Here is a 27,174-nt window from a genome sequence, read left to right on the forward strand (position 1 = left end):
GAATATCGTGTTCGTCTTACGACACTAGTTAGCGCAAGGAATCGTTATTCTATTTTATGTACTTCTTGCACTTTGATGTCAATTATTATTGACAATCTATCTTCGATCTCTTCTCTTTATTTTACAACACAATTCATGTGTTTGACATTTGTTACTATAAACTCTTATAGTCGTAATTGAACTTTCAGTTCCTTACTGATGTTCAATGATAGCTTATCTTAATAATATCTAGTCCATTCTCCTTAATGGTTACACCATACTTGTCTTACAGTATTTGTTGGTATGTGGAATCGTTATTCCAATCCTTGTACCTCTGGTGCAATGACATTAACTATAAATGTCAGACCTTTCTTGATATCGTATTTCTAATCCATAGTGTCTCTAGAAGTCACTTGTTATCGTCATCCCTTGACGGTTTTCTTTACTCACTTATTGTTAGCAAAGTTTCTTAAATTTACATTACTTGAATTACTTGTTCTAAGTAATTGCCTTACTCTCAAGTTGTAAGTCATTTTCGTAGTATATCCTTATCAATAGCTACAAGTGTTATCTATACTACTTCGATACGTCTTTTGATGTATCGTTATCCTTTCATATCCTTAACAACTCGTTCTACGTTGGTCTATAAACCCGTAGATAACTTATACTTGGAGTTATCGAGGTAATGTCTTTAGATTTCTATAATAACTCTTTATTCCTTCCCTCCTAGTTCTTTGTCATCACACTCCTTATGAGTACTCTTATTCACGACTTATTCTTGTCGTCGCCTTACATATCATTCTTTATTGCCGCATCTCCAATCGTCACATCTCTAATTATCGTCGATAATCTTAAGCGTTGTTTACATTGGATTACATCAGTATCCAATGTACCAACGTTCATTAATACTTATGGAATTTCTTATGGAATGTATTCCCACACTGACATTTATTCTGTCAGCACAACTAATATCAGGCCCAATTATCATATTCTTTTAACATTTCTTAATCCTTAATGCGAAATCTATGTCAAATCTCACATTCAATCTTTGCAACACCTTCCAAATCTGTTCCTTTATACTATCATGTAGCGTTAAGCTTACTTCTCATTACTATCCACTATCTTGGTATTCCGCTTGTTATTTCCATTTTTGTCCATATCGTAGATGTACTCCTTTATAATCTTTCTTTAATTCCTTATTCTTAGTTAACCAATAGGATAAATAGTCTAAATGCTATGATCCTATGGTATTCCTTTTTGTGTTCTTTATTCACGCTCTAATCGTGTTTCTTAATCATCTTCTATTGTAGTCCTTGCTTTCCTCTTCATCGTATCTTATATAGCGCTTATCACTTACTTTTAATATCCACAACATCAATCACTAATAGAGAGTTGTGGCTTTCCTCGTCTAAACTTTTCGATGTAGTGCGTTTCAATCGTATATGCCTTGTCTTATCGTATTCGTACTAACATTATGGCTGTCCGTAATGCCAATCATATGCTGGTATCATCTCTATCGTATCTCATATTTCTGATATTTCTTGTTTCAGCACTCTGAGCGTCGATCACCAATTAAATAATGGGTCGCAGTTCTTTTGCCTGAATTATCGACGTAGTGCGTCCTTAATTACTTATATATTGTACTGTTGTACCTTTACTGACGTTTTAACTGTTAGTGAATCCAATCCTATGTCTCTGTCATCTTTATCTTTTCCTATTTTTATATGTCTTGCAACTGTATAGAATTTAATCCATCTGATCCTCTCTTCATCCTTCTACGTGACTTTCTTTTTTTTCGTTTCTCAATAACGCTTATCAAATTTCTTGCGACATACGCAGGTTATCCGTACTTTCCTTAACTCTGTTTACTTTAACTAACTTCTTATTATCCATAATCTACTTTTGCGTCTTTATACTTTATCATATACGTCATGTACCTTTGGCAATCTCTCGACCGTACGCAGGAAGTCAATGGAATATAGTCCTACTGGTAGCATTCCTTGTGAAAAGGAGCGCATTTGCTTCCTAACCTGACCAGAGCCATTCGTGACTGACCATTGGCTACTTCCGTATCCTCCCTCAGATTGTGATACTACCGTACTCTAAATCAGAAATGCTTGCTCCGGTACTTCTCGACATCGAACTCGTCTGATAACTTTTCTTTCCCGAAGTCCTCTTCCTGAGGATCTCTTTCTGGGAATGTATCAAACAAATTTGATCGTGCCTAATACATCTTAATCCTTTAAGGATCATAATCAATCTTCTATACTGATTACATCACTCTTAATTTGATCTAACTTGAAATTTAAGGCTAACATTTCACAAACATCCATTACGTTTGTACCTTTCACAACCTACTATTCCGCTTCATAACCAAAATCTTAAGGTGGAAGTTTCAACTCTCAATCCACCGATTACAGTTCTTGTTGTTTGTCTCTTGATCTAAGTATCTTGATCTTTCCCGATTATCCTTAACTGGAACTTATAGTTGAAAGAATTTCCCAAATCGGGTCACAAACTTAGTTCATGTTACTTGGTCTTTCATTGCTCTAATTGCATGTCGGAACTAATCACAAGTTGAACCTTTCATCGACATCTTCATTGACATTACTGTTTGTCCTTCATCCGCTTGATGTGTACGAGCATCTTACTTCACTTTCCTAGTGGATTTAGCATACCACTTGATCCGTCAAACTCTTTCAGTCTTAACTTAAGTATACTAACATCAAATCTCTATAGGTGTTCCTTTCTTCACGTTGATACTATCTTTATATCCATCGTCCGATCATTGGCACACAATTCCTTATATCAGTTACTTTTACTACTAACTGATTCTTAATGTCGTTGGGTTATTGCGGTACTTCTGATGCCTGTATATTCCCACTTTACCTTGTTAGGTTCCCGTTGACCTTTATCGCATTTATGACCTTTGCAGGCCTTGGACTAGGTTGCATTCGCCTTTGTCACCTCGATCTTCCTTCTTGTGCCTCATATACTTGTTGTGCAACAGCACGCGTTCGCGCAATTCCACGTTCCTAGTATAGCGATTATATAAAGGAATACTGATAAATTCCTTAAAATATAATCCTTACTAATTATCACGTCTAATCGCGGTCCACGTATGTTGGACCCTAGGGACGTCTCCTTCCTTAAAACCTTCTATGATTACGTCTCTTATTGCAAGTCTTATGAGTGTTCTGACTCATCGTATACTGGCCAATTATCTAAACATATACTCGCGTTGTATATGTTAAACGCATAATACTATCGTAGCTATAAGCATCTATGTTGGCCGAATTCAAGAAAATCAGTGTCCCCTAGATTTTCTTGATTACATATCGTAACTTAAGTCTTGTGAGCATTCCGCTCACATAGACTTAATCAAACATTAAGTATATCAAACACAATATACAAGTCATACGTTATTCATCAGATATGTTTTACTATCCGGACACATATCTACTATCCAGACTAAATTCATTAGCTAGAGACACAAATTCTATATTCTCACAACTATACGTATTCATTCACCTCATAGCCTAGATCACAGCTTACTCGCGAGCATCTCACTTCCGTCTCAGAGTTCTGGTCTAGGTATACTCACATTAAAAACAAAACTCTTTGAAAACTCTTTCAAATAAAACGACTCATTTAAAAATTTCATTTAAATCTTAGCAAAATTGTGCACTAGGGTGATGACGTCTCTCATCCCCAAAGAGTTGCCACATCTCACCTTTTCGTCTGAACATAATGCATATGATGCATGTCTTATTAATGCATGTATTGATGTATGTAGTGATGCATTTCTATCAATGTCGTGGCAATTATCAATGACTATTACGGGTCTAGGCACAATTATGCTTTTAGAATCGTTGCAACAAATAACTTTTAAAAGTTATAAACTTCGAGTTTTGTAAGTTCTCTAGACCTTTAAACTCTGCTTCTGGAAAGTTCCTCAACTTCTACAACTTTGCATTCCTTCTTCTCACTCTTTCTGAAATTTCGATCGATCGAATCCAATAACATCGCTCATGCTATCTGGTGCTAAGCACGCATGTATGTATAACATCAAATCACAATCATAATAATTATTTTCTATTCAGAGGAGGCAATACATCTCCCAGAATCTTCATTTCAAATGCATATCATATATGCACGTCTCATCAAAACAATATATACGTATATATCTCGTATACACGTGTCACAAGAAACAAGTAAGCATTTCACAAATCAACTTATCATACTTATCTCAAATCAAATCACACTAACGACTTGGATCAGACAAACCCCAACTCTATAGCTGCAGTAGTTCCTAGGTTACTCAACCGACAAACACATTTTAGCAGAGGTAACTGGACCAACTGCTCTGATACCACAATTGTCACGACCCAAATTATTGAGCCGAGACCGGCGCTAGGGAATGGGAGTGGTAGCTCCGAAACCCGTAGCAAGCCTAAAACCACTATTAATTTTTCGCATTTAAAATTATAATATCATATATAAACCTTTTTAGAAAACTCTTTTACATAATATAATTGTAGATATTAAAATATCATATTACAGTTTACATTCAAAACTAACTATTTGAAATCCAGATGTCTATCTAATACTGACATCTACTGACTACTGCAGCTCTAGGAACTCATGCATGTGCAAGTCCAATGACTTCTGGCACAATGGAGATGGTTTGTCTGATCCGACTCTGCTTACCTGCAAACATCAGAGTGAGGGGTCAGTATTTGGGAAAATACTGAGTGAGTTTGCAAGTTACTTATAGTATTATTAAAACATAGCGTTACACGCTAAATACATATATAAATTCATGATTTAAACAAACATTATTAATTTTCAAAGTGTGAGTCCAACTCACTAGATACGGGGACTTCCAGACTACACCGTAGCCGAGTTCACTCTGCGTATCTAAATCATAAAGTGTGAGTCCAACTCACTGGTGGCCCAGCCACTGGTGGGCCCAGCCCACTAGATACGGGGACTTCCAGGCTACACCGTAGCCTAGTTCACTCTGCGTATCTAAATCATAACATATTATACATAGACATATTTTAATTCTTAATCATAAAGTCAGATACTTTAGACTGACTCACCAATGATCATGCAGCCTATTGACACCCAATAGGTAGTTGGTCTCTTCGGACCGCACATTAGACACTTATCTCCAAAACAACGAGTACAACAACATTCATATAATCAAATCTATTAAACAAACAGCTTATACGAGCAGATCGTATAGATACGAGATATTTAATGACAATACTCATAATATAAGAAAATAACTTTCATAACAATAATACGCGAAAGTAAATTGCCACTCACAGTGACCGCTATCCAAAATTGCGCTATTATTATCCCGCAAGCGTAAGCTCCATGCGTCGTTCTATTCCTTAGCTATTCTGGCCCGTCGATCCGGTATTTCCCCGATACGCCAGTTACTTATTCGGGTGACCTATACGTTAAATCCGTAAACGTAGGTTTAGTATCAAAACCCTAAGTTATAAACTTAGGTTATCACGATCGTATCTCAAATACGACTCTCAACTTTATCTTAATCACACCTCTCTTTTAAACGTCCTAGTTTATGTTTTGATATTCAATCAAATCGTGATTGTTTATGCGACTTGCAACTGTCTGAAATCAAGTTTCCGCGTCGCGTCAGGGTCCAGAAGGCCCGATTCGAAAATCCCCCTTTGGCGAAGGACTGCACGTTCGTGCAGCAGTGTACTACACGTTCGTGCAGCAGGGTACTGCACGTTCGTGCAGTACGCTGCACGATCGTGTACACCACGTTCGTGTAGTGTCCTACACGAACGTGTGCTACACGTTCGTGCAGTCTGCTACACGAACGTGTACAGCACGTTCGTGCAGTCTGCTACACGAACGTGTACTGCACGTTCGTGCAGCAAACGGCTGCCGATGTGCAGCTCCGGGGTTCATTCCCCGGGCCATTTTCGACGTGCTTAAACGTCCTAACTCGATCCCGCAACGTTTAATAACATCAAAACTCAAGATTTAAACTTAAAACGTCGAATTCAAACTCAAAATCATTAAAACGGTAAAACCGCTCAAAACCCCAAATCAAAACGTCAAGCTTACCTCAATTTGAAGCTTAAAGATGATAGAGAATTGAATTCTTAATCCATCGGCGCGAGAATCACTCGATTTGGACGAGAAACGGCGAAACCGCGACGGATCGAATCCATCGTCATCTTCCTTCTCTCTTTCTCTGGATCATCTGATCCTTCTTTCTTTCCTTCTTAAGAAACATATATATATATCTTGGCTAATGTACCATTTTGATCCTCCATTTCTTTAACATAAACCAATTCCCTTTTAAACTTTCTAATTTAACTAAACGGTTAAATTATTCTTTTATATGTATTATTTATATCCAATTAAATAATACTTGGCCCGAAATTATTATTTTCCGTCAATACTCTTTGAATTGCTATTCTCGAGACTTACTTGGCTAATTTACGTTTTGGCCCTAGAACTTTTCAAAAGTTACAATTTAGCCCAAAACGTATCCGCGTCCAAATTTTAAAAGGTCTCCGATTGACCCGAAACTTTTACCACATATACTATAAAACGTTTCGCGGACCTTGGCGAAATAATTTCCATTTTAAGTCATAGTGGCTAAATTACCACTTCAGTCCCTGTACTTTATTTTGCAACTTTCTTAACATACTTCCTTTCTAATTCCAATTCCACTCTAGAATTGAAATATAATGTTAAATTCTTTGCTATAATCTCTTTTAATACCGATCTACTAAAACTTATTTATCTTACTTTTATCGGAAGGCTTTCCGATATCGCCACTCTGCCGACTCAAAACTGGACACGTGGTCCAATTAGATAATTAAATATTTTGGGGTATTACATGTCTACTCCAGCGTCGCCCTTGCCTATTTCGGCATCTCTTAGGACTAGGTCCCCCTCCTTGAATCCACGTGTTCGTACCCTTTTGTTGTGATATCTTGCTGCTTGACTTCGGTATGCTTCTACTCGTATGTTTGCCAAATGTCTTCTTTCTTCCAAGTGGTCCTTTGATAGTCGCAGTTCTTCTTCATTTGTTTTTTTTTTGTTGTAGTGTTTTGTTCTCATTGTGGGCATGCCGATTCCTATTTGGATGACCGCTTTTACCGTGTATGTCAACCGGAAGGGCGTTTGTCCTGTTCCTTTTCTTGGTGTCGTTTTGTATGCCCAAACTACACTATGTAGCTCCTCTGCCCAATTGCCTTTTGCCTCGTCTAACCTTTTCTTCAGTTCTTTGCAGCTTATTTTGTTTATATCCTTTGTCACTCTGTTGGTTTGTGGATGTGACACTGGTGTGAATTGTAGGTTTATTCCCAGGTTCTTCCTAAAACCTCTAAATGTAGCGCTATCGAACTGCTTCTCTATGAGCGGAGCGGGGTTCGGGGGCCACTCGCCCAAGGCTTATGTCTAACTTCTCGATCTGGAAATGAATTTTGAAAATGGAGTCGCCACCTAGTTCAACTAGGAAATGCCTTTTAAACCGACTGGGTAATCTTACTCGCTTATGGGTAAAATTACCGTACATCGAACCAAAAGACCGGGTTCGTGGACCTCCCTAAAGCTCGAATGCTCTGCTTATCGGTTACCAGTTTTATTTGTCGGACATATTTATATTATTTCATCTTAATAGTATATGCAGTTCACATGATATAAAACCTGGAAATAAACAAGTCTGAGAGCATGGTAAACACTTATACTCGCATATGACCCGATCTGAACTAGACATGCATAGTAAGTAGTATGTTCTCATAAGCATACATTTAATCTTAGAGGTTTCTAACAAGTATCAAAAGTCTGGCTGGCCTAAATTAATTATATGCACAAAATCTAAATCGGGAGTCTAAGTTTGATTGATTGATTTTATTAGGTGATGTTGAAAAACCTATACAACCGTTACCACTCATTTCATGGCAGTCCTACGATATCTAGGTGATGGGCGGAATTGCATTTAACTAATTTATGTGATTACTCCTTTAACCGGGTAATTGACATGCTTTTGGAAAGCGGAAAAATTTCTGGCATTGCCCAAGTGCAGTTGGTATACATACAAGGTCAAAGATAGTTTTTAACCTCGTTGACTCTGAGTGCATAAAACTCACGCGGGTTTTGACCATCGATCTGGTCGGAACTGGCTCTCGGTCAAATCATGAGAGTTGCGCGTCTCGTCGATCTGGTTCTACTGGTTTGAACCGCGGTCGATCCGATTTCTGGTGAACCCGAAATCTGCTCTGAAAGTTGATGGTTTGCTGGGGCTCGGGCTCATGGATCCGGTTTATACTTTATGTTACATTATTAGAATTCTGGGTCCATTTTACATCGGGCTTGACCCGCTACAGTGCATATATTAAAAGTACATAAAAATCTAATTTTTGGATTCAAACTTGGCCTATTTTCAAGGGCGAATGAGCCTAGAAACCTAAATTGAAAAGAGATAGGTTCGCCCGAACCTTGAAAAGTTTGAAGTTTCAAAAATAGAGCGGTTTTCAAGATCATATTTTCAATATTTGAACCATAAATGTATTGGGTGACTTATGTTTGAAAAGCCTGATCGGTGGCTGTATTTACAGATGTATCTATAGCTCTCATCATTATTTTAGAATAGTTCTTTCAGTTAGTTGAAGAACTATTCATTTATTGTACTTTTTTTATTACTTATTGAAAAGTTTACCCTATAACAAAAAAAAGAAAAAAATATGAAAGTTCGTTTATTTTTATTTGAAAAATAAGCAATGTGGAACCAAAATAGTACTTGCACCATGTATCCAAGTATGAATAAAATTATCAAAAGAAAAAGTATGAATTAAAGTAGTACTTTCACCAATAATAAAGAAGGCCCAGATGTTGAATTAAGTATGGTAATAGCAGATGTTTCCCTTAAATGAGAGTCAACCATTATGCAAGATATCATGCGTGAACCCCAAACAGAATATCTATGTAATGTAGTTTTAGGTCAGCTACATGTCATCCCATTTTCAAGTTCTTCCTTATACCCATTTTTAATTCTATAATTTTTGAAATTTAGAATTTGATAGACCATTTTTTTTTTTATATATATATATATATATATTTCTGTTAAAATAAAATTATCATTAAACAATATTTCAAAATGGAACTTGCAGTGGACAAGTTTCTGCTCAGATCGCAAGATTAATTCTTTCCACGGATGCTAAAACACTTTTTATTTTGAACTAATTAATTTATAAAAATTATATAATCTTCTTAAAATTAAAATATAAATGACTTAAATTTATATCATCTTACCTTTTACTTTTTTATATATTAATTCATCTATTAATTAAACCATTGAATAATTTGTAAATATTTATCTAATCGACCAAATTTGTTTATTATAATTATAATTATTTTCTCAATTTTTTGTACTACTATTTTTATTTAAAAGAAATGAGCTAATTATATATAAAATCATGATCTTTGCATCAAGTTTAAAAAATAACATAACCTTTAAAACGTGTTAATCACATACACCATCTTTTATTATTTTTTTGTAAAAATAACATCAGTGATTTTTAATGGATTTTTGCTGATATGGCATGACACGTAGCACTCTCTTCAGGTGTTTAAGTCAGCAAAATTGTATCACATGATGGAATTAACATAAAATAAAAGGTGGTGTATGTAATTGATTATTTTTAAAAGTTATATATTATTTTCAAAATTTAATATTAAATTTATAATTTTATATGTAATTAGTTCTAAAAAAAGTTAGTGTATAGAAATTGCCTCACTTTCAAACTCTTACCAAACTAAACTCAAACAATGGACGCATGGGACATGACACTTTGGGCAACATGTCTCGCTCCGCCCACAGTTTACAAATCTTCACAAAAAGTTACTTGCACAACAAACCTACTTTTAAAAGAAAACGAATATTCCTCAAATAAACTCTTAAAACCGATCCTGCGGCTATAACTACCTCCAAATCATCTACTACTATTTAATCACCATTCATTCATTTTTTTCATTCTTTTTATTTAAATCGAAAATCAAGTTTCGGTAATATAATTTTTTTTTAAAATTATAAATTCCAACCAGTTCCATTAATTTTTTTATTTTGATTTAGTTAATGTTAAAAAATTAATTAAAAGAATAACAATCTCAAATCAAACCAAGTTTATTAATCCGGTTCAATCAATCGGTTTGATTTTGGTTTGATTGTGCGGACCCCTACTAATACCCATCCCAAACCCTGCAACAAATCGTACTCACACAACTGCTTTAAACACTTGTCTTCTTTATCTGAAAAACCCTCAGATCTCAAAATATTTCCGATGGCTATTACTATCGTCTCCGTCAAGGCCAGGCAGATCTTCGACAGCCGTGGAAATCCAACCGTCGAGGTTCGTCTTTAAACCGATCTATCTCATTCTCCATTTTTCGATACTTCCAAGGCGAATTATTCGATCTGTTAATAGTGATTTAGTTTAAAGTTGAATCTAGATTGATTAAACTGTGTGCTTTTATGATTGTTTTTTAGGCTGATGTGAAATTATCCGATGGTCACTTGGCTAGAGCTGCCGTGCCTAGTGGTGCTTCCACTGGTATGTTTGTGTAATTTGTAAATATTGTTCTTGATAATGATCTGATTTATGAGCCCGCTCGGGTTTGGTATAGTGGTGTAACCCTCAGCCATCCATATGAGTGGCATGGTCGAGTTCAAACTCCGGCTATGCCCTTTTTAAATAAATGATGATGGGCTGCTGACCATTATAGCTTGGATTTTCCGGGTATGTGGGTTGCTGGTGGTCCTTATCCCGGGGTTTGACGGTGATCATGAGCTGAGTCCCTAAAAAAAATCTGATTTATGAAACTGCGATCAGTTATAATTTTGTGAAATATGTGTTTAGGTATCTATGAGGCTCTTGAGTTGAGAGATGGAGGATCGGATTATCTTGGAAAAGGTGTTTCCAAGGTAAATTTTTTTAATTACTTTTCTATTAGTATATTCTGTTTTTCATTGAATGTTGAAGTTGTTTACTGATTTGAGATTACTTTGATTTTGATGTTTAATAGGCTGTTGGTAATGTTAACTCGATTATTGGCCCAGCATTGGTCGGCAAGGTTTGTTAATTTACTGTTGTTCATAAGTTAAATTCAATTGCATCTCAGAAGTTAATTGATATGTTTGTTTTTGGTCATAAAGGTTTTGTTGTTTGTTTGTTTGATTTACTCAGGACCCAGCTGAGCAGACTGCTATTGATACCTTTATGGTTCAAGAATTAGATGGAACTACCAACGAGTGGGGTTGGTGCAAACAAAAGGTATAGGCATAGCTCAAACAATTCATTGCTGTTTTTGTTAATTTATGTTGGCAGTGTTGTTGTAAAGGCTATATTCATGCAACAAGCGTGTATGTGTGTTTATTTTCCTCAGCTTGGAGCAAATGCCATTTTGGCAGTCTCTCTTGCAGTATGCAAAGCTGGTGCTCATGCCAAGGGTATTCCTCTTTACAAGGTAGTTTCTCTCTTTTTTTTACTTCATTTCTTTTTATGCTGTCTTTTTCACTCCTGCGATAGTTATGAGAAGGAATTTGTAAGTCATTTAGACATGCATTGATGAGTGGTGTATAACATGTAATTTTCCTGCAGCACATTGCTAACCTTGCCGGTAACAAGAACTTGGTGTTGCCTGTCCCTGCTTTCAATGTCATCAATGGTGGATCACATGCAGGAAACAAACTCGCTATGCAGGCATGCTTCTCAACTACTTAATTTGAATAATAAATTTACAATGTTCCTATGTGGATGTTTTTTAAGAATACTCCTTGCTTGAGTTTCTTACATATTTATGTATGCAGGAGTTCATGATTCTTCCAGTTGGAGCATCTTCATTCAAAGAGGCCATGAAGATGGGTTCTGAAGTATACCATCACTTGAAGGTTGGCTATTCCTTACTTTGCTTGACCTCTTTATTGGCTTCAATTTTTTACTAGCCTTTTGTTTTTTCATGATATTTTGTTGATGCTGATTCAATTCAACAGCAAAATGATGACTTAATAATTATACATGCGGTGTTATCAAACATTAATTACAGTTGTATTTAGCATTAGACTGTGTAGGACTAGGGCCTTTAGACAGTGGATCTTGTTGTGCTATCTCCACTAATCTTCTATGATTCCCACTCATGTTTTACCTCTATGTTATTATGAAGTTTTTCCGTTTTAGTTGCAAAATTATAGCCACTAACTTTTGTTGCTTTTTGTTTCTAATTTTCAGTCTGTGATTAAAAAGAAATACGGCCAGGATGCAACAAATGTTGGTGATGAAGGTGGTTTTGCTCCCAACATTCAGGTTCGTCCTTCGTTTGAATTTTATTTCATGGTTATGTACTTGTTTGACTTTCTGATGCTTCGATTTCTTTGATTTTGTGACTAACATGCTCATTGTATCAAAATTGATATATTTTCAGGAAAATAAGGAAGGACTTGAACTTCTCAAGACTGCAATTGCCAAAGCAGGATACACAGATAAAGTAAATTAATTTCTTGCCTGTATATTTATTCTCTTCAATAGTCTTTAAATATCTTGACCTGAAAGAAGTGTTGTCAGAGATTAAAAGTTTCACCATTTTGTTAGGTGGTTATTGGAATGGATGTTGCTGCTTCAGAATTTTATGGCTCAGATAAATCATATGATCTGAACTTCAAAGAAGAGGTGGGTTTTCATGTTAACCTGTTGCCGTTATTTTTAATTTCTCAGAAGTGAGAATCAAGGGCATAATAATAACTCTGAGTTTAGAATATGCTGTTAAATTTCACCTATGACAATTGTAGTATTGTCTTAGGCTGGACTAGATACAAAGTTACAGAGTAAAATTGTAATTTAACCGATCTATCTGGTTCTGGCTATGCTTTTGATTATCTCATTAGTACATAGTCTAGTATGTGTTGTCAAGATGCTTTGAACATTATCTTTTCTCTGATTATGCTGTTTTACATTTGTTCTCCCTCTAATTTTGTTCTTTTTGTGGTTCTGTTTGTCCAGAACAATGATGGTTCACAGAAGATATCAGGTGTAGCTCTCAAGGACCTCTACAAGTCATTTGCAACTGAGTATCCCATTGTATCGATTGAAGATCCCTTTGACCAAGATGACTGGGAACACTACTCAAAGATTACTACTGAAATTGGAGACAAAGTGCAAATAGTAGGAGATGATCTCTTAGTCACCAACCCTAAGGTCGGATATATTTTAATTCTCTCTCTTGAGCTATGTCCTGGTTTTTCTATGAAATACCCTTGATTTGATGGGGTCTAACTAGACAATAAACTGTTTTCCGTCCTTCTCTTGGATTGCGATGTTGATCTTGGTTTCATTTTGCAGAGGGTTGAGAAGGCTATCAAAGAGAAGTCTTGCAATGCTCTCCTTCTCAAGGTACTTTTGACTGTTTTACTCGAATTGGATTATTGATTTTCTTCCTTAGTTATAAGAATAAGCAAAAACAAATTAATTCTTGTGCTTTTGGAAACAGGTTAATCAGATTGGATCTGTAACTGAGAGCATTGAAGCCGTGAAGATGTCCAAGCGTGCTGGTTGGGGCGTGATGGCTAGCCACCGTAGTGGTGAAACCGAGGACACTTTCATTGCTGATTTATCAGTCGGTTTGTCCACGGTAATTAAATTATTTTGAAAGGAATTTCATACAATGCATGACCAAATTTTTACCCCTTTCGATCGAGTTTCTCATATGCTCTTTCTTCCCTCTTTATTGTTTTGAACTATCAGGGTCAGATCAAGACTGGAGCACCATGCAGATCCGAGCGCCTTGCAAAATACAATCAGGTAACTTTAGTGATAACTCTTCTGTTTTGCTTAGCTTCTGAAAGTTTATTTGGCTGCATGATTTTGCTTATTGTTTCTCATCTTTTGAATGTGCAGATCTTACGTATCGAGGAAGAGCTTGGCGCCGAAGCTGTTTATGCTGGAGTGAATTTCAGGACACCCGTTGAGCCCTATTAGAAATTGAAAAGGCTACTAGTTAGAAATCAGACTTGAGGACTGGAATTTTACTTGAAGTGAAATAAGTTTTATCTAATGTTATATTGAATGGGTTTTACTGAGGACCCTTTTCCAATAATTTTCACAGGAAGTTTTGTTTCTAAAAGATCGGAACTGTTGTAGCGAGAAATGTTCTCAAATCGGAATGTGTTTTAACTGCTTGAAATGTTTATTGAGTTTGGTTTTTACAGTAAGAAAATCTTGAAATGCCTTTTTAGAAATTTTGTTCTTAATTTAACATATGTGAATGATGCAATATTTTGTTGATTTTGGAATCTTTCTGCAATGAAGTGCGTGTTTGAATCTTTTCGAGTGAATGAAGTCAATTTAAGAAAAATCGATACAATTGAAAGTAAAAATTAAAAATTGTGATAAAATTGTGGACTTTAAAAGTTCGAAGTATAATTGAATAGAGGTGAAAAGATGAAGTATTTTTAAAAGACTTAATTATATCAAAAATCACCAATTTTTTGCGTGTTTCTGATTTTTAAACTTTTTTTTTGACATATTTAACATTACCTTTTATTTTTTTGGCATATTTTATCTATGGTTGCGTTTGTTTTAAAAATTTGTGTCGGTTTGGATGCAAAACGGTGTTGTTTGACATTCAAAATGACGTCGTTTTTCATCCAAAACGGTCTCGTGGATATATATGAAAAAATTAAATTAATGTGAAATTTGCCAAGAGAAAAAGTTCATGTTAAATACTAAAAATGCGAGGAAGTTGGTGATATTTTGGTGCAATTAAACTTTTTTAAAATTAGGCTGTTGAATTACCACTTTTACTTCTTTGAGGTTTGAATCGTTGATTTACTATTGAGTGGTCATTTATGCTCTTTTACTGATATGCTATTAGGGATGGCAATGGGACGGGATGGGGGTGGGGAAGTTATCCCCGTCCCCGCTTATATGGGAAAACCCTGTCTCCGTCTCTATTTATTTGATGGGGATTTATCCATCCCCATTCCCATATTCGTGAATTCCCCATTCTTAAGGGGATCCCCATACCCCCATATAATTTTAATATAAATATATAAATATTTTTATTGTTTTCATGAAATATTTGAGAAAAAAATATAAACTATTCAATATTAATAATATAAAAAATTATAAGTTAAATTATCCCAAAAATTAATTAATCATTTAAAATATTCAGTAATTTTAAATATTAAAATAAAATAATTAAAATAAATAAAAAGTCGTTAAAAGTCATTATTCAATATTCTGATAATAAAATAAAATAATTAAAAAATATAAACAATATACTAAACATTGTTACAAACTATATAAATATAGATCGGGTTCCCATGGGGATGGGGATCCCCATGGAGTGGGAGACTACACTCCCCCATCCCCGTGAATGGGGAATAATCTTCCCCCATCTCCGTACCCATGGGGGCAATTGATGGGAATTTCTCATCCCGTTAGAGGGCAGGTCTCCATGAGAATCGGAGAATCTCCTCCCCATTGCCATCCCTAGGTCTACCGCCTTAAAAACCTCTGCATTCTGACACTAAAAAATTACTAATTTTATCTATTTTTATATTATCTGTTTTCAATTGTATTTTATAAAAAATTGGCACATGTTTTTGGCCCATGTGGCAGCCATGTTATCTAAATTTTGTAAAATTATCCTTATATTCATGCCCAATCGGCAGTTAATTAACTTAAAACTAATAAAATTTAAAACTTCAAAACAAATACATTCATCTCTGCCGCCCACCCATCCCCCATTGATTACAAATTTAAAATAAATTTACTCTAATGAAAAATAGCATATAAAAAAAAAAAAATTGATAGTAAATCAAAGATAAACTATATAAATTTTACTGTAAGTAAACTGAATGTAAATTTAAAACAAATTCAATGTAAACAAACTTAAAACAAATTTTTAGTAATTGATGGAGTCTGCCTTCTGAACCGGTGAGTGAACCTGCAAAACAGGGTAGAAGCTAACCGGACGGTGGTTGTCCGATTAACTCTCCGATGCTAAAGTCAGTTTAGAGCTTTGAGCAGCGTTTTCAGTATATGAATGTAATCGTGATTCTAGGCATACCTCGTGCTCCTTTTATAGTAGTCGAATATACCTAGTAGAGTTGTATTAGGCAGGTGAATCCTACTTTGTAGGGATTCGGCAATATCGTAGAGATTCTCCTGATTTGTCGGGATCTACCTTAATCTGATAAGAATCCTATTTAGGAACGTCTTCCTAAATAGTCTTATCTTCCTAAAGTAGAGCTTATCCTTCCATATGTAGTGTTTGTGTCCTAATAGGACAATATTTCCATACTTAGTCGTTTACCCGAATCCCGGACCTGACGCGCTCTTGGCGGATCATGTGGGATTCGGTCTTTATTAGTGTGTTACCGAATCTTAGAGATTCGGTATCTCCTTCATATCTTTCGGTCTTCAGGGGGAGTCCGGTGTCGCCTGAGAGTGGATCTCCTGCAACTCGGCTCCATTATACTTACAGTAGGATTCGGTATCCATCATTAGCCCCCACGCAAGTGAGCTGAAGTAGTTTGGCATTTATGCCTTAGTGGATTTTAGCTCTTTTGGAGCTGAGTTCTTTTATACGGGCGAGTCGTTTTGTATTCCGGGCGAGTCGTTCCATATGTTTGTGGGTGACGTTTCTTCTTTAGTAAGATTCTGTGTTGCCACGTGTCGGCATTTAATGATTTAACGGTTAATGATTCAAAAGCGTTTTGTATTTAATCTCTTCGCATTTCTTCTTTTCCCTCTTACTTTGCTTTTCGAATTTACTCTTATTTCTTGTAGCTATTTCCTTTTCGTTCTTCGTTTGATTATTTGATTCTTCGTGACTTGTTTTCTCCAGATTTTTCAGGTATGTTTTCTTTCGTCGTTTGGATGTTAATATGGCTTTCTTCTTTGTATATTCTCCATGATTTATATTCTGGAAATTCCTTATGTACTTGGTGTTCTTCGATGTGTTCTTCAACGTGTTCTTCAATATATTTTTTGTTTGATCCTTATTCTGTGTTTATGTTTGTGATTTCCTGTTCTAGGATGCCTCTTAGTCGAGTGGAAGATGCATGCGCTGCTATGGCTTTTACCCGATCAAAGCTTCGTAGGGATGAAGTCTTAGATATCTATTTTAAGTATAGCTTTCCTTTTGATTATAGGGTGATATTACCCGGTGCCGATATGGCTGCGTCCGATTCTCCAGGGTCTTCTTGTAGGGCGGTTCTCTTCGAAGAGCAATTTGCTGCTGGTCTTAGGTTTCCTTTAGATTCATTTTTAGTAGAAGTGTGTAGGGATTTAAAGGTTGCTCTGGGGCAACTTTACCCTGGTACGATTAAAGTAGTGCTCGCCTTTTCGGAGGCATGTAGGCTCCGGGGTTGTGCCCCTTCTCTCAAAGTGTTATATCATTTTGTAGATTTTAGGAAGTGTGATGGTTGCTTCGTTTTCGCCCTCGGCAGGGAAGGGCGGTCTCGTATTTATCTTCCTTGCCTAACCAGTCGCTGGCGAAGGCGTTTCTTTATTGTTTACCATAAATTTGCTTTTCTTCATTTTTCGGACGGTTTTTCTTCTCATCAAGTTCGGAGCTGTCCGTCTCCTTTAAGTTTATCCGAGTCAAAACTTGCTTTTGACATATCTTCCTGTAGTATTGTGTCGCGTCCCATTTTAGATGTCTTGGTTAATAGTCATCTTCGGAGTCGATGGTTTCCTTTGGAGGATCCTCCTCGAGGCTTGGCGGATCTTTGCTACTCTTTTGTTCAAGGTATATTAATTTGCTTAAGTTCTTTTTAATGTTTCTTTTGTAGGATGTCTTCTTCTTCTGACGATTTCCTTTCCGGATTTCAAGTAGATTTGGACGTTCCGATGGGTGGTCCTGACGTTCCTATCGCCAACATTATTCCTGGCGACATTGTCGTGGATGGGGCTCCTGTTGATATCCCCCTAGCTCCCGCCGAGATAGCGTTGCCTGAGGTTATTGTTGTAAATGATGATGATGGTGATGACTCGGCTGTTCCAGTAGGTGACGAGGCGGTTCCGTCGCCACTTCCCCCTCTAGCATCATTTGCCGTCTCGGGGGGAGTTGGGGGTGTGGCTTCAGAGGGGCCGGTTGTTGCTGATTCGGGAGAGATTTCTCTAGGTCGAGACCCGGATTCTCCGTCTAGGAAAAGACGTCGAGTTGGCGATGGTTCTCCATCGAGGGAGAGTTTTCCTGGAAACTCTTCTTCTGCTCCAGATTTGGTTCAGTGGGTCGAAGGTCAGGATCCTGCTAGTTTGCTGAATCCTAGAGTGTTGGCAGAATATATTCGAACTTTGGCGATTCCTGATGATGTCACGTGGTTCTGTGGTAGGCCGGGTCAGGAGCTTTCCGATCTGGCTTGTTTTCATGGTTTCTCTGTAAGTGCTTTCTTTCTTGAGTAGAATATGTTTTTTGTATTCTGTTGTTTTCTTATTTGTTTATTTCTGGTGTGTGTAGGCTCTTCAATCTGTTCTGGTATTGAACGACCGCCGACAGTGTGCCGAGGAGGAGGTCGAGCGTCTGTCTGCTCTTTTGGCGACTTCCGAGTCTGAAAGGGCGAAATTGAAGGCTTCTTTGGAAGAGCATGATTCCCTTCTGGCGCAGCTCAAGGCTCAGGATGCAATTAATGATCGCCAAGTGAAAGTGATTGAGAAAAAGATCGATGACTTGACTCAAGAGATTGAGGAGCTCATTCGGATCAATTCCCTTGTTGGTGGGGAGAGGGACAGTCTTAGATCGGAGGTTGAAGGTCTTCACATCCGTCTGCTAGATACGAAGGCTTTTTACTCTGCTTTGATAAGCGAGTATCGCCTTGCGATTGGGAAGAAGCTTCTGGAGCAGAATCCTAATATTGATCTTTCTGGGGTTAACGGGTTGGATCCCCAGGCCATCGCCCGTGATCTCCTCGTCAAGATGTCTAAAGACCGCGTCTAGTAGTTTTCCTTTCGATTGTATTTGCTGATGTATTAATTTTGCTTTTGTAATTCACAATTTATGAATATATTTTCTTCGTGTTTCTTCGAAATGTGCTTTCGCTTTATTTTTATGTACTTGTCTTGCCTCGAGGGTTATTCTAAACCCTGTTCTTGGCGTTGCTTTTTATAGAGTTAATCTAAACTCTTTTTTGTTTTTGTTTTTGTTTCGAGTTAATCTAAACTCTTTTTTGGCGATTTGCCTTTTTTGAGTTAATTTAAACTCATTTTTAGCCTTTTGTGGCGATTTGCCTGGTTCGGCGATTTTGCTTTGAGTTAATTTAAACTCATTTTCTTGGCTCTTAGCCTTTCGTGGCGATTTGCCTAGTTCGGCGATTTTGCCTTGAGTTAATTTAAACTCATTTTCTTGGCTTTTAGCTTTTCTTGAATTTGATCTTTAATTTATTTTTTCTTCTTTCGTCTTTGATTTAATCATTCGTGGCTGTTCTTGATTTTTATTTCTTTATTGGTTCGTCTGGCTAATCAGATGGTAGCGAAATTGAATTTTTATTGATAAAAAGATGGCATACAAAACATTAAAGATAGATTTGACGCTATCTGGTAAGACGGAAAGTCGTTACCGATGATGGGTCGTTTTTCATTCCTATTCTTCCTTCTTTTCGGTCTTGTTTTCTTGGAGATCCACCACTGACTCGTCATAGCACTTCTTTGCTATTCCTTGGTCTCCTCTCAGCGTCACTACTCCCTTTTCGGTTGGTACTTTCATTGCCAACGCTCTTATGCTGGTTACTGCTGCCGAATCATGGAGGAAAGGCCTTCCTAGGATGGCATTGTATGTCAGTTCCATGTCCACTATGTTGAATAGTGACATGATTTTCTTATTTATTCCTCTTTCTGGGCCGATTATTACTTCCAAGGTGACTGCTCCTAGTGGAGTGATGGAGGGGCCGCCGAGTCCTGATAGCGGAATTGGGACTCGGCGTAGCCTTGACGCTGTTCCTCCCAGCATTTTGTATGCTGCGTTTGTCATCAGGTTTACCGCGCTTCCTTCGTCGATTAGGATCCGCTCCATGTTCCAATTTTCAATGATGGTAGTCACTACCAAAGCATCGTTGTGGGGTGCTTTGACGTGTTCATAATCTTCTACATCGAAGATTACTGGCGGCATGTGAGTTTCTCGTATGTTCATTACTTCCTTCCTTTGCTTCCTCCTGATCGTGGAGCTGCTATGCCCTCCACCGTTAATCATGTGTATGGTTCCCAGAATTTTGGATGGGCGCTCGTCTTCCTTTTCTTTCGGCTTGTCTTCTCTATTTCTTTTTTCTCCCTTGTCATTGCTCTTCTCTTTTCGGGCCACAAATTTCCTCAGCTCGCCTGTGTCGATCATTCTTTCGATCTCGACCTTCAAGTCTCTACAGGTATCCGTTTCATGTCCGTAATCGTCGTGAAATTTGCACTACTTTCTAGTGTCTCTTATCTCTGCTTTCATCTTTGGTGGCCATACCACGTTTTTGACGTTTTCTTTGATCCACATGAGGACATTGGTTCGGCTGGTGTTTAGCGGAGTGAAGTTATTCTCGTCATCTCTGGGATCGTATCTCGATTCATATCTTGTCTGGGGGGCGAATCGTCTGCTTTCTTCGGGTCTTCCTCTCCTGTCATCAGGTTTGGACTTGGTTTTTTCTCTGGATCTCTCTTTCGATTCTTTTCCTTTTGCTTCCTTTCCGCGAATCGCCCTTCGCCCTTCGTCTAACTCGAAGTATTTCTGGGCTATGCCCATTAGGTTCGAGAAAGTTGTGGGTTTATTGACTAGCAACTTGTCCACCAGCTTTCCGAATCGCGTCCCTTCTCGCAATGCTTCTGTCGCCATGTCGACGTTCAGGTTGTCTATCTTCATAGCTTGCTTGTTGAATCGTTCGATGTAGCTCCGCAGGGTTTCTCCTTCTTCTTGGATGCAGGCTCTCAGGATACTGGTAGTGGTTTTAGCTGGGATGTTTGTGAGATATCTGTTAAGGAACTCTGTTGAAAGCGAAGCGAAGCTTTTGATCGAGCCCGGTTTTAATTTGTTATACCATCTCTGGGCTGTGCCCGTGAGTGTGGTAGGGAAAACCCTGCAGAGGATGGCGTCCGATACGCTGAGTAGCCCCATGGTCGCTGTGAACCTAGAGGTATGGTCTCGGGGGTCTCCTTCCCCATTGAAAATTGGCAGGATCGGCAACTTCATGCTGTGCGGGATAGTTTCCTCCATGATCTCGGGCGAGAGGGGTGATCCTTTCAACCTGAGGTCGTCTATATCCAATTCTTCAGATTTTAGTTTTTTGAGCGCTTTGGCGATCTTCTCTTCTAAATCTTCTTCCACCACATATGTGGCTTTGCTTTTTTGGGGTGTCTCTGACGATTCGCTCTCTCCTTCTTGGTGTTTTTTCTTAGTTTGCTCTTTCCCTGCATCTCTTTCCTGTCGCTTACTCCTTGGCGGGGCGTCTTCTTTTTCCTTCTCCCTTCGTTCGTCTCTCTTTGAATTCAGACCGCTCCGGGCGTCCTCCTGGTTGTGCTCATTTCTGGGTGTCTCCGGTGATTCCTCGTTAGATTTGTCTCCGTTCGGACTTTCTTCGTTGCTGGTTCTATTTTCTCGCTGGTTTCTTGCTTCGTTTCTTTCTCCGTTCCCTCTGGTTCGGGGTTCCTTGCTTTTATTGTTTTCTGCCCTTGCCTCTCGTCGGCCTGGGTTTGCATTTTCTGTTCTTTCTCTTCTTCTGGGAGCTGTAGGGCTGAAGTTTTCCCTTAGGATTTTCATAGTTTCTTCGTGCCTGTCGTTTGTTCTTTTGGCTTCGCTGGCCAATCTGTCAAGATTTGCCTGTACAGATTCCAGTATCTTCTTCAGCATTTCGTTGTGTGAATCTTGTGCTGCTGCATTTGGTGCTCGTTCTTCAGTGCCTAGATTGAAAGCAATTGGGATGCTTCCTCTTATCGGATTAGTTTGGTACTGGGGTGTTGAGAAAGAGGGCCCTCCGGTGTTGCTTTTTTCCCCGGAGTTGTGAAGCCCGTCTTCCGTCACGTTGATTATCTCCGGAGTGCTTTTTGGGTCCATTGGTTGTTTGTCTTTCAGGTTTACTCTTTCAGAAGTCATCTTCTTCAATGAGATTTGTATTTGAGTTCAGAAAAGCTCCTTCTTTTGAAGTTTAGTTAAGCTTTTTCCACAGACGGCGCCAATTGATGGAGTCTGCCTTCTGAACCGGTGAGTGAACCTGCAAAACAGGGTAGAAGCTAACCGGACGGTGGTTGTCCGATTAACTCTCCGATGCTAAAGTCAGTTTAGAGCTTTGAGCAGCGTTTTCAGTATATGAATGTAATCGTGATTCTAGGCATACCTCGTGCTCCTTTTATAGTAGTCGAATATACCTAGTAGAGTTGTATTAGGCAGGTGAATCCTACTTTGTAGGGATTCGGCAATATCGTAGAGATTCTCCTGATTTGTCGGGATCTACCTTAATCTGATAAGAATCCTATTTAGGAACGTCTTCCTAAATAGTCTTATCTTCCTAAAGTAGAGCTTATCCTTCCATATGTAGTGTTTGTGTCCTAATAGGACAATATTTCCATACTTAGTCGTTTACCCGAATCCCGGACCTGACGCGCTCTTGGCGGATCATGTGGGATTCGGTCTTTATTAGTGTGTTACCGAATCTTAGAGATTCGGTATCTCCTTCATATCTTTCGGTCTTCAGGGGGAGTCCGGTGTCGCCTGAGAGTGGATCTCCTGCAACTCGGCTCCATTATACTTACAGTAGGATTCGGTATCCATCAGTAATTAATAATTATAAAATTAAAATTAACTTAGTTTAACTAAGGTAATTAATTAAAATTTATAATACTAAAATTAAATTTATAAAATGAAAAACAAATTGATAGAAAGTTAGAAGTAAACTATCTAAAGTTTTATTTAAAATAAAGTGAATGTAAATATAAAAATTGCACATATTATACATTTATTTTTATTATTATAATTTTTAAAATATTATTTTAATTAGACTGAATTTATTTTAAATTTATAATCAATTTATTATAAATTAATTTACATTCAATTTAAATATAAAATGCTATATTTAAATCGAATGTAAATTAATTTAAAATTAATTTATAATAAATTGATTATAAATTTAAAATAAATTCAGTCTAATTAAAATAATATTTTAAAAATTATAATAATCAAAATAAATGTATAATGTGTGCAATTTAAAATGATCACTAGTTGGATGTTTTTGGTTTAAAGGAGAAACCTTTCTCACGTGTCATGAATTACTTTTAAATATTTCCTTTTCTAATTAAATTACTATTAGAAATTTATAATTATTTTAAAATAAATTAAAATTAAAATAATTAAGTTTTTACTAAATGTAACTTAAATATGAAATAAACTAAAATAAATCTTGGCAAACTGGTATATACTTTAAGTAAATTTAGTCTAACTGAAATCATTTATTTAAAAATTATAAATATTTAAAATAAATTTATAAAGAGTAAAATAAACTGATAATAAATTAAAAACAAACTAATGAAAATTTCACTGAATGTAATCTTAAAGTAAATTAAGTTAAAATAAATTCTCAATAACCTGATTATAAATTGAAAGTACACTTAGTATAATTAAAATAATTTATTAAAACTTTATAATACATAATATAAATTTATAAAGTGGAACATAAAGTGAAAGTAAACTAATTAAGATTTTACTCAAAGTAAATTGAATGTAAATTTAAAGTAAACGAAAAATAGTTTACAATAAATCTTAATGAATTAACTATATATTTAAAATAAATTTATTATAAAAGAAAATATTTATTTAAAATTTATAATACCAAAAATATTTTTATAAAACTACAAATAAATCGATAATAAACCGAAAGTAAACTAATTAGAGATTTTACTTCAAGTATATTTAACTATAAACTTAATATAAATTAATATTAAATTAAATCTAAAATTAAAATAAAATAATATTAAACTCTTATCAAATTGATTATAAAATTAAAAACAAACCTAGTCTAATTTAAAAAAATTATTAAAAATCTATAATATCAAAAATAGACATATAAATTGAAAGAAAAGAATTTATTAAAAGTAAACTGGACTTAAACTTAAAATAATATATATATATATATATATATATATATATATATATATATATATATATATATATATATATATATATATATATATATATATATATATAGATAGAGAGAGAGAGAGAGAGAGAGAGAGAGAGAGAGAGAGAGAGAGAGAGAGAGAGAGAGAGAGACTGAATGTAAATCGAAAGAAATATTTTAAAAGAAAATTAAATCAAATCGGATTGAATTGGTGGTCGGTTGTGGCCAGACAAAAATAATTCGTTATACATTAAGAATTAATTAGATTTTGATATGTCTATATACTATCTTACAAAATAGAACCCAAAAACACTGTATATTGAACAATGTTTTTGATATATATATATATATATATTGTTTTATATTACAGTATTTTCATTAGGAGTGTCACTATTCAACTTGCATAATGTTTAGTTAAGATGGAACAAAAAGCTAAACAAGCATTTGAAAGTGTATTAAATTTATAATTATTTGAAATGGAATGGAAAAAGATAAAATATTTGGAACTGTGTAGAACTTTTTAGAGAAGTTTTCCTTAGGTTTTGTGACATCTGAACTTTAAGATCTAGGTGTGGATGCAGCTATCAGATCTTCAATGTGCTAGCCTCCTTACTCAAATACTATCATCTTCATCTCCTGCACAACAACATTATAAATTAAGATATGAAAGAGACATATAAATATTTTTCACATGTGTTTTTTTTATTACTAGATTAGTATTTGTTTTTATTAAAGTCTCTTTCATGTTTTTATTTTTTAATCGGTTTTTCATGTCTCATTACTACAATTTATTAGTTTTTTTTTTCTTTCAAAAACTAATGTTTGTTTGTAAAAGACAAACATTTAAAGGTATTAATTTGAAACTTTCTATTTGTACATATATAAAGACAAATGATAATTACTGAGGGTATATATATATATATATAAAAATAATTACTAGCTAGCATAATAACTCAAACTCTATTCAAATAATGAACTATCAAGATAATAATATAAGAAGATTTTTAGGGTTTCATACTCAAATCTTCAAAAGAGGTTTTAGTTTATGTTAACTCACAATTTTTTTTGTGTAAAAATCTTTCAAAAAGTTAAGAATTTTTTTACAAATTTCCCATACCCCAAAATAATAAAAAGATGGACAATATTATCACTAATACGTGACAACATCTCATTATTCTATATTTAAATTAATAAAATATCGACACATGGCAAATGTGGGTCTTATTTAGATCAACCAACCAACAATTACCGACTACCGACCAACTTTCGATCTGACCGGCCGGAGGACGGCGGTCAACGTCGGTCATCGATGGATCAACCGCGGTTTTCCGAGTCACTAATATAAACAATTGAGATTTTGGGTGATTCTATGTCATTAATTTTCTTAAACTTTTAAGCATAAAAGAATTAAAAAAAAAAACAATACTTTATAAATAGGCCTAATTATTTTTTTTTATTTTGAACCTTTGCCGTTTTTATTAATTATAATTAATTTTATTATTTTTTATAATTATGTCCAATTTGAATTTATTTTTTTTATAATTATGTCCAAAATTTTGAATTTTGAATTTTATTTTTTAAATCTAAATCTAAATCATTTCATTTTTATCAATTATGATCAAAAAACAAAAATATTATACAAATTTTAAAAGAATTATTATAAGAATTTAGTCGCAATTGATAAAAAATGTAAAAACTAAAAACTAAAATTTCAAATTTCAAATATAATTAAAAAAAAAACAAATCTTTCATATAATGATAAAAGTTATAAGGTTTGGTTGTAAAAGGTAAAAGAGGCAGATATTTTAATTTAAAAATTGGTTGGACTCAAAAATATTATGTAAAATTTCTAATTACTAAACATTGAAAAATCTAGAAAATAGATATGATATTAAGAAATAGATATCTTTCTATGGGCTATGCCTACAAAACATTTTTTTTGTCCCAAGGTTGGTTTCATTTCACTGATAAAAATACGACGATAAGAGTCTCAAAACTAGATAATACTATAGATTAGGGTCTCTTAATAATATAATGTGTCACCTAATACAGTTTCAAAAATTTAAATTTTAAAAATAAATTTAGTTTTTTTTTTTTAGAAATAAAGGATTATCATATAATCAATCAAAAGCAGTTACATCAGTGAGAAACTCAGGGAAGTGACAGAACCACTCCTGATGACCTGAAATTGAACGGGCATTTTGCGGCATAACATGCGCAGCCTGATTCGCAGATCGCCTCACAAAAAAAAAACAATATTATGAAACTGCTTTGCTAGGAATAAACAATCATCAACTAACAAATCCGCCTCTACCAAATCTGAATTACGTAGCTCTAACACCACCTCCATCGCATCCGACTCAACTACGATGTTATCATGGCCCTTAAGCCAACTCAACGCTTCCCTGATGCTCATAACTTCAGCCAAGCGAGCCGAGAAAGTGCCTTGCATATTAACACAACAAGCTTGAACAATATTCCCCTGCCAATCTCGAACAACCAACCCAAGCCCTATAGACTGTCTACCTGCAAATACTGTGGCATCTACATTCACTTTCAACCACCCCATAGCCGGAGGAGTCCACTTAAGCGCACCATCATCCCTGCTGACTACCTCCGTACGCATCTGCTGAATGGGGTTATTCGCTGCCAACCAAGCCGAGTATTGAAAACCCGCTGCTGTCACAATAGAACTCGCGGACCCAGCCATTTTCTTCCACATGACATTATTCCTATTAAGCCACAAATTCCAACAAATATAAGCTGCCAAGGCTTGATCTTCCGAGTTAAGATTAAGTAACCAGCTAGAACACCACTCGGAAAAAGAACCCTGCAAAACAGCCATGCCCGATAGCTTCGAAAGAGACCAGCAGTCCTGAGCCAAGGAGCAACTGCAAAACAGATGAGCACACGATTCTTGCAAGGAGTTGCAAACCTGACAAGTAGAATTGATAAAGACCATACGCTGGCTAGAGCATCAACAGTTGGGAGGCAACCCGAGCAAGCCCTCCATAGGAAATTCCGAATGTGGAGAGGAACCCGAAGGCCCCAAATTCTAC

General features: G+C 35.9%; 1 protein-coding gene across 1 annotated transcript; it reads left to right on the forward strand.

Annotated features, from left to right (window-relative positions):
• Window positions 1–10,243: 10,243 nt before the first annotated feature.
• LOC126677490 (enolase) lies at window positions 10,244–14,266 on the forward strand. Its single transcript, XM_050372139.2, has 16 exons — window positions 10,244–10,388; window positions 10,526–10,589; window positions 10,896–10,960; window positions 11,062–11,109; window positions 11,223–11,309; window positions 11,422–11,502; window positions 11,637–11,738; window positions 11,846–11,926; window positions 12,264–12,338; window positions 12,457–12,519; window positions 12,624–12,701; window positions 13,032–13,226; window positions 13,371–13,421; window positions 13,519–13,659; window positions 13,773–13,829; window positions 13,926–14,266. Exons 1-16 carry the CDS (start codon window positions 10,320–10,322, stop codon window positions 14,004–14,006), a joined length of 1,338 nt encoding a protein of 445 aa, XP_050228096.1. The 5' UTR covers window positions 10,244–10,319; the 3' UTR covers window positions 14,007–14,266.
• The last annotated feature ends 12,908 nt before the right edge of the window (window positions 14,267–27,174 follow it).

The sequence above is a fragment of the Mercurialis annua genome, linkage group LG4, assembly GCF_937616625.2.
Source record: "Mercurialis annua linkage group LG4, ddMerAnnu1.2, whole genome shotgun sequence".
Classification (NCBI taxonomy): Eukaryota; Viridiplantae; Streptophyta; class Magnoliopsida; order Malpighiales; family Euphorbiaceae; genus Mercurialis; species Mercurialis annua.

What these genes read in the sequence shown, in the direction of transcription:
- LOC126677490 (XM_050372139.2), top strand. Translation starts at nt 10,320, where the DNA reads ATGGCTATTACTATCGTCTCCGTCAAGGCCAGGCAGATCTTCGACAGC. An exon ending in AAGTATACCATCACTTGAAG is followed by an intron (nt 11,927 to 12,263) that starts GTTGGCTATTCC and finishes TCTAATTTTCAG; the next exon opens with TCTGTGATTAAAAAGAAATA. An exon ending in GTTTTGCTCCCAACATTCAG is followed by an intron (nt 12,339 to 12,456) that starts GTTCGTCCTTCG and finishes ATATATTTTCAG; the next exon opens with GAAAATAAGGAAGGACTTGA.